This window comes from Chrysemys picta, chromosome 8 (genome assembly GCF_011386835.1).
Source record: "Chrysemys picta bellii isolate R12L10 chromosome 8, ASM1138683v2, whole genome shotgun sequence".
Taxonomy (NCBI): domain Eukaryota; kingdom Metazoa; phylum Chordata; order Testudines; family Emydidae; genus Chrysemys; species Chrysemys picta.
The window spans coordinates 65,981,526-65,997,639 of NC_088798.1; the positions used below are offsets into that span (position 1 = coordinate 65,981,526).

The window sequence follows — 16,114 nt, forward strand, 5'->3', positions numbered from 1 at the left end:
GAAACAAGTGCAAGGTGATTAGAATCTCCAGAGTCTAACTATTGATCTAGTGTTGCAAGCATAGTAAGATCTGAAATCTTTACTACTTTTGGTATGTGTAGATTTCTGCATTCCACAGCAAAATTGGTGATCAACACAGTTAAGTTCACATATACACCTGGCCCACTCATATATACAGCTGTGTTGATCATAGTTGAGTGTGTAACAACTAGTTTTGTTTAATAATGGAGTTTTCATTCATTCCATGGTAAATCATCTGACTAAATGACTTTCTCCCGCCGAGTTTGGGAAGTGCCTAGTACACTTTGGCAGCTACTACAATCCACATAGGTAATAGTTAGGGCTGCCAGTGTGTCACAGTGGAGAAAGTTAGATACTGTGATTTCTCGTTCTGTCCATGACATCCTGCAGGAAGACTGTAGGCCCTGGACATGGGGTGGCTGGATGGGGTGTTGGAGAGTGCTCTCACCCTGCACTGACCCCACAGCAGCAGCTGCTGTATCCCATGGGACTGGGTTCAGCTCCCCACTCTGGGTGTTGCAACCTGGCGCACGGGGTTGCAACACCACTCACTCAAATTTTGCCTTGTTGCCCCTCTGTCAGGACAGAGAGGGACAGGGGGGAGCTGGGTCAAATCTTGGCTGAGTGGTATTGTGATGCCATGTGTCCAGCCCTGCAAGACACAGGAGCTGCTGCTGCCTGTGCCCGAGGTGAGTGCGGGATAGGCTCGCTCTCAACCCCCTGGGCTCATGTCAAGGGGTCACTATCAATCCCTGGGCCCAGCCCCAGTGGTCAGATACCACGGCTGCCTGTGCCAAGTTTGCTCTCCAGCCTCCCCAAATGCCCCCTGCTCACCGGAACAGGGTTAGGATGTGGTGCTGGGGCAGAGAGTGCTACTATGGGTGGCCGGTGCCCCCTTATTTGTCAGGGCATTTTTTAATTGAAAATCACACAGCAGTGACTAGACCCATGACTTTTACTAAATTTACCATGACTGCTCTGTGATTTTTGATAAAAAAATGCCCTGACACATGTGCAGCCCTAGTAATAGTTCTGTCCTAGGTAGGAGCTCTCCAGAAGTGGGATGCGGAAGGAAAAGAGTGATAAATTGTCTTGGCTACAATAGTAACACAGTTCCAAATAGCCATAAGACCTCTCCTCCCCCCCAGAATTACCTGTGCACTAACTCATGCAGAATCTATTTACAATTGGAATAGTAAGCACAATCACTTGGGTAGGTATCTAGACCAGGGCACTGAGGTCTGGTGTGTCCTTAAGTCGATAAGACTTTTTCCTTAATTCCACAATCACTAAAAGTTAAGTTTTTCAAAAGGGACCAGTAACTTTGGGTGCCCAACTTGACACCTTAAAGGTTTATGATTTTCATTGGGTCAGTGTTCTGCACTTCTGAAAACCAGTCTTCTTTAAAATGGCTCAAGTTGGGAGCCCTAAAGCTGAGGGACTCATAAACAGTCAGTACATCTTGGGCCACAATCTTGCTTCAGGCCTCAAGAATAACTGCCAGGAGGTGATAAGGCTTATCTTCTGAATGAAGCTGGTATCACTGACAGCTTCAGCAAGAAGAGAGTGAGGGCTGAAATAATGGGTGAGGATCTCTCCAAGCAGAAGATCAGAACAACTATGTCTAGCACCTCCATAATATTGAGAAAATAAGCTTATTTAGGCCCACTCCTGCAAATACTTACCAATGTCCATAATTTAAAACATATGATTAAAGTCAATGAGACTACTCATTAGCTTAAAGGTAAGCATGTGTTTCCTAACTGGAAGGCGTTTTCTGTTTGTAGTAACCATGTCCTAAGCTTAACCTGCACATTCTGTTCCTCTCCTCACAAAACCAACCAATTCTCCAGCAGATGATTCATTTGGTTCATGAGCACTGGGGCTAGATAGCGCAGTCGGGACTGTGTGGAGCATGAGAGATAGTGATGGGAAGGTTCATCTCCTAAGAGAGAAAGACAGGGCTGTTCCAGTAGTTTGCAGGATCACACAGGATGAGGCCAGGACTGCTTAGGTGGCCCAACTCAGATACTTTCCAAGAACAGCAAAGCAAGGTTAGGACAATGCTCAAAAGTGAGGCTTGGTTCCAGAGAGCAACCAAGCTGAAGCAGGCCTGGGGTGATCTAGAGAAGAAGTCAGGCCAGAACAATAGCTAGGCTCCCAATTCAGATTGCAGGGAGGTGTCTGCTGCCAGAGCAGAGGGGGAAGTTGTGGAATGTTACTTGAAGCACTACTATCAGAAGGATGACACAAGATATATGGTTTGTTGCTTGCCACACCATATTTCTGCTTCCAAGCATCGTGTTTTATTTTGGGGTCTGTTAACTTCAATATTCATTTGAAAAAGAAGCCAATATTATTTGACACAAGCCAAAATGGTTCTGATAAATGTTTTGTCCTTTAAAAAAGAACACTAGGACACTAGCCATGCTCTGACACATGGCTCTTATGGAATAACATTTTACAAGACAGAACAATTAAAAATCGAGGCAATTTAAGCAATTTTTAAATAGAGTGATTTAAATCACTCAAGTCAGGTTTGTAAAGCTAATTTGAGAGTTGTACTATTGCAACTTAAATTAATATTAAATTTTAATCTAAATAAACAATTATAAATATAATTTTTAATCTAAGTATTAGTAAGGGTATTCTGTTTGGGAAAACTGCTATAGGGAAAAAATAAAATATTGAGAATTAAAGGGCCCTGATCCTGCAAACACTTAGGCAGTAATATAATGTCACTCTCACGAATGATGCTATTGAAGTCAATGGGACTACATTGCTGAAGTTCTTTTCTTTTTTTTATTACAAACTTTAGTGGCATGAAGTCTGCCACTTTGAAACAATTTTTATTTCAGTGTTAAGAGTTTAACTTTTCATACATTAACAAAGTTAATGCTCTTTTACATACCGGTCAAATTTTTCCAAAGTATGAGATTATAGCTAGGCTCCTAAACCTATATTTAGACACCCAAGTGTGGAATTTTCCAAACTACTTCAGTCATTTAAAAAGAAGAACAGGAGTACTTGTGGCACCTTAGAGACTAACAAATTTATTAGAGCATAAGCTTTCGTGGACTACAGCCCACTTCTTCGGATGCATATGCACGAAAGCTTATGCTCTAATAAATTTGTTAGTCTCTAAGGTGCCACAAGTACTCCTGTTCTTCTTTTTGCGGATACAGACTAACACGGCTGCTACTCTGAAATCAGTCATTTAGGAGCACAAGTCCCATGGACTTCAAACCCACTAAGGAGCATAGATGAGTCGAAGCCTTGTAGCTTCCTTGGCTCAGATGTTCAATCCATTAGAAGGTGGTGCTGATTGCAAACACAGCATGCGCTATTTGTTTATCAATTTTATGTTTGTGTTCTCACTGTAAGGATGCTAATGAGGCCCTGGACTTGCACTTTGCAGCACAGATGAGCATTTAATTTCTTAGAATTTCATATTTTACACTGATACTTCCTGCTAACAATTATCTAACTAAAGTACAGAAGACCCACTTTAGAAATTTAAGATTATAAAAAGGGAAGTAAATGACTAGCTACATGTAGATAAAAAATTATCATTTCTGGTAGGATTGTGACTTTTTTTAAAGTCTTGATTTTTGTCTGCCCTGCCATCTTATGCTTTATGTACCTGAAGTGCCCAGGAGACAGTTGCACTGATAGCCATTCACCAAGTCAATGCAGCGTCCTTCATTGAGGCAGGGGTTACTCTGGCATTCATCTACCTGCTCACTGCATATGGCACCCATGTACCCAGAATTGCAAACACAGGTGTACGAATCAATTCCATCCTGGCATTCACCATGGTGGCAAGGGTCAGGGTCACAGTTGTTGATATTCTCTTCACACAAAGTGCCAGTAAAACCTAAGAGAAAAATGAAGAGGCATGATTAAGAGGCTTAGAGATATATTATATGATGTCCTCTGCATTGAATATCAAACACAATAATACAGTGTTCATCATAAATCAGCAAAATGGTATCCAGAATATACAGAACGGTTTGGGCACCTAACCTGTAACCCATCTCCCAAACCCAGAGAAGCCAACAGACCCTGTATGGTGCACAAAGCACAGTGTGCCAGAGAAAAAGCTACATAGATAATCTTTGCAACAGAGACTGATACCTGGAATGCATTCAAATCTGAGCAATTATGGAAGAAAATATTCAAATTACTATCAGAACTGTTTATTGACATCAATATGAAACAAACTGAAGACAATCCCTTCCCTTACTAGACTATTAGTAATAATACTAGATATTTCCACTATCCAGCAGCCCAGAGGACTTAACTTTTGTCAATACAAGGAATTTTAATGCACAGGCCTTGAAAAAATTGACTTTCCCACTGAAGCTTTCCTGGAGGTCTGCAGAAAAGGTAAGCTTTAGTTAAAAAATCTTTTAGTCCTCATGACTGGCAAGAACCTTTAAACGCTCCACCCATGAGCCAACTGTTAAGTGATACACTGCTGTCTGCTAAAGGCTGCAGACATGCACCTCCTGTGCCTCGGCAGCAGTAGAGAGTTCTCCATATTTAAATTTATTAATTAGAAGGTTGATTGACAATATTATTACAATACTACAGCTATTAAACTTAATTACTATAGAGTGTCATACATCACTGATCCATTCCTTTAAACTGAAGGAGGCAGGACAAGCATTTTTCACCCTGGCTTAGAACGATTTAGTCCTAGGTCTAGGAATTGCCAGGTACATTTTTCAGGCCCTGTTAATGCACTATTATAATGTGGGTGCTCTATAACTTGAGACATTTGGAGTTACAGCAGACAAAGCCTTGGAGAACATAGTTGTGGATGATCCTTCACAGGGAACAGAATAGAGGAGTCCTGGTACAATATCTTTTTTCCCCATCTGTAATATATGATTCCATGCAAGACACTCGCTCTCAGTGTCCCCACCACAGAAATGGAGGGAAAAAGGAAGCCAGAGACCTAGCAGTTCTTTAAACAGACACTAGTATTTCAACTGCATGGCCATTCACAGTTGCTTTCAGTCCCATTTCCTCAAAGCTGCCCATGTTCAGTGTGCCCCAAGTCTTTTTTCCTTTTCTGGGAAATCCAAAGTCTCTGTAGGGAAACAGGCCCCAGCCTGTGTGCCCAAAATCAGCACCTGCTTTTCGTGTGTCCTCAATCTAGTTAGCACTCTGATTTGGTGCTGTATTTTCCTGGCACCACTTAAGCAGCTCACCCTTCTCATATTGCCGCTCCTCCTGGCACCTCTCGAGTGAGGGAGCCCTGTATTATATATGGCTGCAAACCCCTCTCTCCCCTCCAAGCAGGTTTTGCTAAAGATTAATAACTAAGGCTCCCCACCCCACTGAGTGAAAATCAGATGGACCATGCCCTAGCTTGAGCTAGGCACAGACTTTCCACAGCTGCTTCCAAGTCCAGAAAGCGTTTGGGTTTTTCCTTTTCCTAGTGACATTTATTCTGTCACAATCAGTAATCAAAGGAGAATCCTGGTAGTAACAACTCCTCTTCTCTGGCCTAGAGCCATTCCATTCTGATATTTCTGAAACTTGCCCTCTTGTATCTACCGCATTCCCTGGGGAATTAGCTATTAAGAGGAATCAGGTTGCTTTAAAAATTCATGCCATCGTAGAGGCACACAGTTTAAAAGTTGCTACTATGTCCATTTGTGATGTTCTGACTAGAGTCTCGAAGAGGGTTTCTTAATCCCTGGAATTACACACAAAATAAATGCTACTTCCAGAATTTTCACAGAAATGCTTTATACAGTCAAAAGATGGAATAAGAGAGATTTATGGAGGCAGTGATACAGTCTAGTCTCAGGAACCTGATACATCATTCTCTTACTGGGATGACGAGATTTATGTGTGCCAGGTTCATTTTACAGGAATAGTATCTAAGACACATCCTCCTGCATATTCTTTCAAACTCATTAAACAGAGAAAACTGATTTTTTCTTTACCAGGAACCACAAGCTCTAGAGCTCCTATTTCTAGTGGTTGTTCTATAGCAATTCTGTCTTCGTTTGAGATACTGATATCCGAACAAAATTTGGAGTAAAACTATGGCATAGTCTGCAGCGTGATATCTTGTCATATCATATGTTGCAGAACCATTTCTCCTAGAGAATAAAGAGAGATGCTTCCCAGTCAGCCATTGGCTTGTGTTGGATTCATAGATCTTAAGGCCAGAATGACTTTTCATGATCATTTGCCCTGAATTCCTATGTAACAAGCCATGCAATTTCACCCAGCAATTCCCACATCAAGTCCAGTAACTTGTGGTTGAACTAGAGCAAGTCTTTTAGAATAACAGCTAGTCTTGATATAAGGATTTCATGCGATGGTAAATTTACCACAGCCCTTGATAATTTGTTCCACTCTTTGAGGACTGTTCTGCTGTCTCTTGCATAGTCTTCCTCTTCCGAAACTATTGTGAACCTGTCCCGATAAAGCCAAATGCCATTTTGGTAAATTCTGTTGTGTCTAACAGAGCCAACATGTTAGGTGCTGTAAAAACACACAAGGCTCCTGCCCCAAACAGCTTAGTGTCTACTCATTCCCTGTGTAGCATTATTAGACTATTCCTGGCACCCTCTGCCACTTCCCTTCTTTAGGGAAGAGGACTTGCCCGACATAAAATCAGGACCAAACAAAGGAAGGAACGTTTTATTTAAGTCTGATCTAAAGTTAGGGGTTCCGTTCTCTGGTATTTTTAGGACATCTCAGGGCAAGTCTCTCTCTCTGGATTCTGTACAGAGCAGAGTAAGTTATTGCTGCTAAACAACTTATGTTGCCTTAGCCACTTTTTAATAGAATTTGACTCTTTGACTGGATTCACTGACAATAAGCCAAATCTCACATGAATCCATCCAGACTAAGAGTGCCTATCTGAGACAGTAGCAGGTGCAGGGGCTAATCCTGCCTCTCTCATATTCCACAGAGTTTCTAGAGCCTCAAGAGCCCCTGGTGATGTGGGTTAATACCATCAGATGTTACAAAGTGGGAAACTGAGGCATGGGGTAGGCAACTTGTTCAACACCTATGGAAATAAGTGGCCAGGCTCACCCCAGAATAAGAGTCTAATTGACCCAGTCCTAAACTAAGCCTCACCCAGCAGTTTCTGCTCAGAGCTGAAGAGTTAAGGCTGGTCTTAGACAGCTCTGTTTTATCCTTGGCTCTGCCATTGAGTTCCTATGTGACCCTGGGCAAATCACTTAAATCAGACTTTTTGGCAGGTGGCCACTAACTGTGTACCACATTTGCTGGGTGTTCAACTTTTAAGGCACCATGTACACTTATTGCACTTAGATCCTCATAGCCCATTCCTCACAGTTATATTAAGTAGTTTGGAAGCAAACAAGCAGGAAGCAATACAGTCTAGCATTGCTCTACCCATCTTTCTTGGTCTCAGGCTGCCAGTTTTCACTTGGGCCCATCCTGAAGTCCCAAAGAAAGCATTCCATGCTGGGGAATCCCAGAATGGAAAAACACCAGTAAATAGGGACTCTTTGCAGGGGAAAAGCGATGACACTGAAAGAGTGAAGCTAGACTTCCTTCCACGCAACTGTGAATCCTTTGGTGTCACAAACCATGGGGCTTCTGTCCCTAAGAGATACTCAGTGCTGCCCTCTTCTGCAGAGAGGTAGGCAGCAAAGATTCATGGAAAAAAGACTTTCAGAGATAGCACAGCCCCAGTGCTTTGCTGCCTGCCTCTGCTCACTACATAGGCTGCACAAACTAGTTTCTATTCAAGGGGCTATAGCCATTGCACTGAATGTGAGAAGATGTGATGAGGCTAACCTGTGGCACACTGGCATTCATAGCCATTTGGATAATCAATGCACTTGGCTCCATTTAGACAAGGTGTGCTGGAGCAATCATCAATGTCGATCTGGCACACTGCTCCAGTGAAACCTGAAAGGCAAGAGGAAAGTGAGAATCCTGAAACTATTCAGAGTAGGAATATCCATCCCCTGTCCCTTCCTGCTCCTCAAAACAGGCTCAGGTGTTGATCTGGCCAATTTGCAGCTTTTCAACCAGCCAGTTTTTCTCCTTGTGACTGCCATCTTGGCTCCATAATTTAAGCTCTCATTTGTTTGATCTTTAGATTTTATGGTTAAGAAGAAGAATGTTGAATGTTAACAAAGAAATGGATACTGGCTGCCTGCCACAGTCTGCAGACAGCCTGAAACTGATTCTGGAGAAGTGTGAACTCTTCTTATTAACCGCAATGAATCATTAACTCTGGATCCTAATGACACGTTCAATGTCAACAATGTTAGCTACTTGCCTAAAATCACTCAAGGTAAAAGGGACAATCATTATGATTAGGCTTGGAAGAATTCGATTTTTTTTATAATTTCAACAGATAATATTGATGTTCATTTTTAAGCATTTTTTCTATTTTTATGGATATAAATTTTCAAAGTTGCAGGAAATTGTGGGGGGGGTGTCAGACAATAATTATTTAGTGAAAGTAGACATTGAGAGTCAAAAAGCTAAAGCTTTAGAAACATTAAAACATTGTAAACATCACATGTGAAAATATACAAAGTAAATATCCTTAAATAAGATTCTAAGAAGTTTTCAGGCAATATAGGAAAATGCTGCTTATCTGTGAATTTTGATCATCAATGGAAATATTTTTGTCCATGAAATCAACGTTTACCTACATTTACCGACAAAAATCAAATCCTTCAATGCCTAAACATGATCTCTAAAGCATCTCATTTTGAAATGAATAAGCTTGAACTTGAGTGGAGCTTTAGAGTACCACCACTTTTCTCCCCATTAAACCTCTGAACACAGCGTCAATTGCATCAAAGAGTAGGCAGACTTTGGCAGATGTATTGCTCAGGATTAATTCTTAGCAAATCTTTAAAACTGCCCACATGTAGTGTGGTAGATCCAAACCAGGTTTCATCACTAGCCCTCATCCTCCCTGGATTAGTTGGTTCCTGGTCCAGCAAATCACCCTGCCAAGAGGTAGCTTCCATCCTCCAGGTCAAAAGGGAAGGAACAATCTCCGTGATGCTCAGGGTATGCCACACTGCAAGTCAAGGTATGCTTGCAGTGTTCATCTGACTGGCACGGGTAACAAAGGCAATGAGAACATGTTGACACAGGTTAGCTGGCCCAGTCTCAGCTCACCTGAGATTCTGGGTATGTATTTGGGTTGCTGGCCTATGCCACAGGCAATGCCTCCACATCTTCACTGCTATTGTTATCCACCCTAGCTAGATTAAAGCAAGCATGGGCTTGCCTATCTGTATTGTAGTCATACTGTCACTTGCAAAGCAATACATCTTCATTTGCAGTGCAGACATGTCAGAATAGGGCTGGCATGGGGCAACAAGAAAAAAGCAAAGGGAGGACCTTCCACAGTGGTATGCTTGGGAAACTGAAACAAAACAACAAACAGAGGAGACTTTGGGCAGTCAAAGTGAGGAACTCCACATGAAGAAATAATTCATCTATTACTAAAGCATCCCCTTACCCACAATTATAGCTAAGGGTAGCACAGCAGTATGGGATGCACTGTACAGCACAGGACAAGATGTCCTGTACCTTGCAACGCTTTGTTATTGATAAACAAGGTACTGGATTGTGTCAGTTATGGTGATGGAGCCAGACATCCTGGCACCAGGAGAAGGGAAGAGAGGACTCAAGTACTGCTTCTGGGGGGAAGGGACTGAGGGAAAGTAGAGATCTCCCTGGGCAGGCCCAGGAAAAAAAGCATTTACTTCTCCCCCAGTTGGCTTACAAGATATTGGACCTTAACCTGGTGACCTTGAACCTGGTGCTGGTCCTTTGGATTAGCAGCAGCCCCTTTCTGCAGAGAAGAATGCTGGCTCCCTGCACTGTGCTAGCGACTTAACCAAGTTGAGTTGCTGAGGAAAGGCTCTCACCTAAAACCTTGAGGAAGCCAAAAAAAATTATGTGGAGGATGAAAACTGTCTCAAATTAAAATAGATTTAAAAATAATTTCTACAGACATTGGTCTGTAATTCACCATGACATTCTTTAACAAGTGAAGTCATAGCTGCCAGCCACTATGTAAAACTACGTGTTCAGTCTTAACATTTGTCCAGTAAAACGCACAGTGTTAATGTTGTATCAGGATAGTTGCATATGAAACTTATTTAGCAAGTATTACAGCTAATCATTTCTGTTCTCCTTTAAAGGAATTCTAATTTGGGCATGAGCACTCTGCAGGGAAGGCACATCCTGAGCAGGTTTGCTTTCGCTCCACTCCAACAGTCTGTTGTGCCCTTTGTAGGGAGAAGAGAGGTGGTGCTGGGGAGGAACACTTACCAGGTGGGCAGACACACTGGAAGCGATTGACTTTATCCAGACATTCTCCATTGTTCACACAGGGATTACTCTGGCATTCGTTAATCTCCAGTTCACAGTGCATACCTTTAAACCCTGGAAAGGATAACAAGGAATGGTAGAAAGGCTTTAGAAAGTGCCCAAGGTGTTGGCTACACCTTATTCCAGGACTGAAAATCAAAGCTAGATTTAACTGAAATAGAAATTCCAGTTTGTATTGACATTTTTGATATAAAGAGACCACATTTTAAAGGCATAAATACAAGTGTTAAAGTGGAGTTTTCAACTTGAACATTATCAGAGGGGTAGCCGTGTTGGTCTGTAGCCACAAAAAACAACAAGGAGTCTAGTGGCACCTTAAAGACTAACAGATGTATTTGGGCATAAGCTTTCGTGGGTAAAAAACCCACTTCTTCAGATGCATGGAGTGAAAATTTCAGATGCATGCATAAATATACTGACACATGAAGAGAAGGGAGTTATGTGTCAGTATATTTATGCCTGCATCTGTAATTTTCACTCCATGCATCTGAAGAAGTGGGGGTTTTACCCACGAAAGCTTATGCCCAAATACATCTGTTAGTCTTTAAGGTGCCACCGGACTCCTCGTTGTTAACTTGAACATTACATTTTCAGAGCTGCATGCATGATCTCCCAATATCACAATAAAGACAGAAATCGGAATTGAAATGTACCATTTTCTTCTGCATACTGAAAAGAGAAAGAGACAATTATGTCTTTAATGAATTGGGAGGGGACCAAATACATTGATGATGGGCACCAGTGTAAGAACATAAGTAGAGTCACTGACAATAAAAGGAGATAATTTACAAACAAAAGAAAACTAACTCAGCAGGTAGTCACTCTGAAATTCACTCCCACAGGAGGGAAGGGTCAAAATACTGTATGTGGGTTTTGGAAAGGGTGGAGCAACGCCTTCATTTGTTGCTAGGCTTACTAAGACTGGGTAAATTCACTTTATGCTTCATTGTGTCAGCTCATCACAGAGTGGAGTCAGGAAGGAATGCTTCCTCTATATTTGCATAACACTGCACAATTGGCCAAGGGCATGCTGTTTTTTCCCCCTTCCCTGAAGCACTTGGTATTGGTCACTACTAGAGGGAAGTTAATAGATTGGACAGAGCATTGGTGTACTTGATGTGGTAACCACTATAGAGTAAAGATTTCAAACATGTCAAAATATTTTTAATAGTGAGATCTATCAGTCTATAGCAGGGTTGAGCAAGCTACGGCTTGGGGGCTGCATCCAGCCCTTCAGACGTTTTAATCTGGCCCTTGAATTCCCGCCAGGCAGTGGGGTTGGAGGCTTGCCCCACTCCGTGTGTGCCATGGCTCCCGGAAGCAGCGGCATGTAGCCCCCTCCGGCTCCTATCCGTAGGGGCAGTCAGGGGGCTCTGCATGCTGCCCCCGCCCCAAGTGCTGCCCCTGAGCTCCCATTGGCTGGGAACCGCAGCCAATGGGAGCTGCAGGGGCAGTACCTGCGGAGAGGGCAGCGCGCAGAGTCACCTGGACTAGGGTTACCATATTTTAAAAAAACAAAAAGAACACTCCACGGGGCCCCGGCCCCGCCCCAACTCTGCCCCTTCCCTGCCCCCAGCCCCGCCCCAACTTGACCCCGTACCCACCCCCACCCAACTCCGCCCCTTCCCCAAAGTCCCCACCCCAACTCCACCCCCTCCCATGAACGCTCCGCCCCCTGCTCCTCCCCCTCCCCTGCTTCCCGCGAATCAAATGTTCGCGGGAAGCCTGAAACAGGCAGGCAGCAAGTAAGCTAGGGCTGGAGCTGGGGCGGTGGCAGGCGCGAGGAGGCGCGGCCCAGTCCGGCCTCCCCAGCCGAGCGGCTCTGGCCCCGGCGTCTCCGTCCCAGCTCGGCTCGGGCCCTGGGGTGCCGGCCCCAGTTCCAGCCGAGCGGCTCCGGGCCGCCCCGGCCCTGGCGGCTCCAGCCCCGGTGACTCCGGCCCCGGCAACTCCAGCTCGGCTTGGGCCCTGGGGCACCGGCCCCGGCCGAGCACCCCCAGCCCTGGTCCCAGTGGCTCCGGCCCGGCTCGGCTCAGGGCCCGGTTCCGGCCGAGCGGCGGCCCCAGCCCCAGAGGCTCCAGCCCAGATCCAAGCCCCACGACCCCTCCCTATTTTCCCGGACATGCCTGGCTTTTTGGAATTTCCTCCCGAACGGGGATTTGAGGACCAAAAAGCCAGACGTGTCCGGGAAAATCCGGACGTATGGTAACCCTAGCCTGGACCCCTCACCTCTTCCTGTGCCCCAACTCCCTATACCAGCCCTGATCCCCCTCCCACCCTCCGAACCCCTCAGTCCCAGCCAGGAGCACCCTCCTGCACCCCCAACCTCTCATCCCCAGCTCCACCCCAGAGCCCTCTCCCCCCACACACCTCAACCTCCTGCCCTAGCCTGAAGCCCCCCTCCCACACCCTGATGTCCTCATTTCTGGCCCCACCCCAGAGCCCATCCCCCCCAGCCAGAGCCCTCACCCCAACCCCCAATTTCGTGAGCATTCATGGCCCACCATACTATTTCCATACCCAGATGTGGTCCTCGGGCCAAAAAATTTGCCCACCCCTGGTCTATAGAATAGCTTCCCAATCTACTGGGAACTGCATCACTTGCGACATTGAAAACCTAGACTTGAGAAAGCCCTGGAAGTTATCCAAAACCAAAAGTTAAGATACAAAGAAGGTTAAGCAGTAACCAATTTGTGTGCTTGTATTTAATTTAACAAGCTAGGTCTTGCTCACTAACAAATTACAGACTACTTTTTCTTCCTTCTTCACACCACCCCTATTGCCTGCTTTCTCCTCTCCTCACACACCAGCAAGCCTTCACAACCCGTCTGCCCATAGCAAATGATCTCCAGTGACCTCATTCAGCACAGCTCTTGGGCACTCCCATCACACTGGTCTCTGGCACAGTGGGCAATCCTTCCCTTCCTCACACTTCTGAGCTTTTTATCTTTGCCAGAAGCCCCATCCCAGCTTGGAAAGTGTCCCCTTACCTGGCATGCAGAGACATGTGAACCCTCCAATTTTATCCAGGCAAGTGGCATCATTCTGACATGGTTCGGAAAGACATTCATTAATGTCCAGTTCACAGCGAGGCCCTGTGTACCCCTTCAGACATTCACAGTGGAAGGAGCCTTCTGTATTCACACATTTCCCGGCATGCTCACATGGATTGCTGTTTGCTGCAAGAGACACACATTTATATATCAGAATCTGCTTTTCTGGTCATGATAGTCTCAGCACCATCTCCAGTCAGGCCCTTCTCATGCCATTCCCTCCTGACAAGAAGCGTAGGGCAGACAGGACTCTTCTTTCTACTGTGAGGTGCCTGCTGTCTTTTACGTGCCCGAGGAAAGATTCAACGGCCACCTGTTTGCAGACAGAAAGAGAAATTTCCAAGCCTTATCAATGGATCAAGAAGAGCATTCTGGCCTGTACCACTGCTCCTCTCCTCACTCCCATGGAGCTGAAGATGGCATTGACAGAGGCACCCAACAGGGGATCAAGGCACTCAAGCCTCTTTGAAGGCCTCATATCGAAATCACCTATTCAACTTGCCCACCCACTTCAGGACTGAGGCCTTCAGGATGCTCCTGAGCCCATGTGACAGCCAGGCCTTTGCTACCAATCTCAGTCAGACTAGCCTGTAGGGCCTTCTCCTAGAGAAGCTTCGTGCAGCATTCTTGTCTAAGGTGGGGTAGAGGAGTAAAACTCATTCAAGGAGTGGCCCTCTCCAGAAGACACCAGGCACCAGGTATGCTGGTTAGTGACTGGCTTCAAGTGGTACAATGGGCAGTGGGCACACACAAAAATCTCAGTGTCAAGTTGAAAATGTTAGACAAGCCCCAAAAGATTAGTTTTGCAAAAATTGCAACTTCTAAACCCAAATGGTAAGAAGTCTGGAAATGTAATTAAAGGATCTAGCTGCTTCCTTGCTGTTTGACATGACATCATCAACCTCTACCTCATGAAAGACAGAAACAGCTGCCATATAAACTCTGAGGCATTATTCTCAAAATAGATTTGACACACAGGTGGTCCAAAACAACCAAAACAGGCAAAAACAGGATCTCGTATAAATGGAAAGGTTATATCTGTTTAATAAGGAAACAGGTACAATGATCCTAAAGTGCAACAGCCACGATCTGAACTGGATGGAGAATCAGACGTCTGAGATTTAAAAAAAAAGAAGAGAAAAGCGGTTCTTGAGAGAGCACTAAGTGGTCTAAGCACCCCAAGCATCAACATAACTGATAAGCCCAAGTGACCAAGAGCCACCAGGAGCAAGTGGGCCTTTGCCAAGGTCATTCTTCTGCACACTGGGAACTGCAATGAAAAAGCTGCTTCTGTTATCTAGTCCATCCCTCCATGTCCTGGTGCAGACTCAGTGGCTGATGACTTCATTGGCATGTAGACCCAACTTTGGGGTACACTTTGGAAAGAACAAACACCACACGTCTTGGTCCCATGCTGGGTGAATAAGCCAATCAGCAATCCATTTTACTTCTCCTGTCAGGTAAATGAACTTAATCCCAGAGAGCAGTTGCTGCTGGGGCAGAGGTAACTGGATCACTGCCTTTCCTTATTTCTACCAGCAGCAAAATGAGAATGTTATCACAAACAGTCCACTGGCATCTGAACCGCCAGGAATGAACTGGAGAGGCGGCAACAACACTATAAAGATTGCAGATTAGGCTATATTGGGAGAAGCTGCGATTGCCAGTAAGAACATAAAAACGGCTATACTGGGTCAGACCAAAGGTCCATCTACCTCAGTACAGTATTCTGTCTTCCGACAGTGGCCAATGCCAGGTGCCCCAGAGGGAATGAACAAAACAGGTAATCACCAAACGATCCATCCTGTCACCCATTCCCAGATTCCGGCAAACAGAGGCTAGGGACACCATCCCTGTCCATCCTGGTTAACAGCCATTGATGGACCTATCCTCCATGAACTTATCTAGTTCTTTTTTGAACCATTGTGTGCGTTGTGTGAAAAAATACTTCCTTTTGTTTGTTTTAAACTTGCTGCCTATTAATTTCATTTGGTGACCCCTAGTTCTTGTGTTATGAGGAGGAGTAAATAACACTTCCTTATTTACTTTCTCTACACCAGTCATGATTTTATAGACCTCTATCATATCCCCCCTTAGTCATCTCTTTTCCAAGCTGAAAAGTCCCTGTCTTTTTAATCTCTCCTCATATAGCAGCTGTTCCATACCCCTAATAACTTTTGTTGCCCTTTTCTGAACCTTTTCCAATTCCAATATTTCTTTTTTGAGATGGGGTGACCACATCTGCAAGCAGTATTCAAGATGTGGGCGTACCAGGGATTTATATAGAGGCAATATGATATTTTCTGTCTTATTATCTATCCCTTTCTTAATGATTCCAACATTCTGTTTGCTTTTTTGACTGCTGCTGCACAGTGAGTGGATGTTTTCAGAGAACTATCCACAATGACTCCAAGATCTCTTTCTTGAGTGGTAACAGCTAACTTAGACCCCGTCATTTTATATGTATAGTTGGGATTATGTTTTCCAATGTGGATTACTTTGTATTTATCAACATTGACTTTCATCTGCCATTTTGTTGCTCACTCACCCAGTTTTGAGAGATCCTTATGTAGTTCTTCCCAGTCTGCCTGGGACTTAACTGTCTTGAGCAATTTTGTATCATCTACAAATTTTGCCACCTCACTATTTAGTCCTTTTTCCAGATC

At 44.4% G+C, this 16,114-nt stretch overlaps 1 protein-coding gene across 3 annotated transcripts in view; it reads right to left on the reverse strand.

The window, feature by feature from the left end:
• NOTCH2 (notch receptor 2) overlaps positions 1 to 16,114 on the reverse strand; it is a 146,960-nt gene that overhangs the window by 58,050 nt on the left and 72,796 nt on the right. For all 3 annotated transcript variants that reach the window (XR_006174623.2, XM_008163149.4, XM_042851028.2), the window contains 4 exons: positions 13,386 to 13,574; positions 10,339 to 10,452; positions 7,825 to 7,938; positions 3,665 to 3,898 (listed from right to left, as the gene is read on the reverse strand). Coding sequence is in view for 2 of the 3 variants with exons in the window: in XM_008163149.4 (XP_008161371.3) it covers positions 3,665 to 3,898; positions 7,825 to 7,938; positions 10,339 to 10,452; positions 13,386 to 13,574 (651 nt within the window). In the remaining variant the exon portion in view is untranslated. The remainder of the gene's footprint in view (positions 1 to 3,664; positions 3,899 to 7,824; positions 7,939 to 10,338; positions 10,453 to 13,385; positions 13,575 to 16,114) is intronic.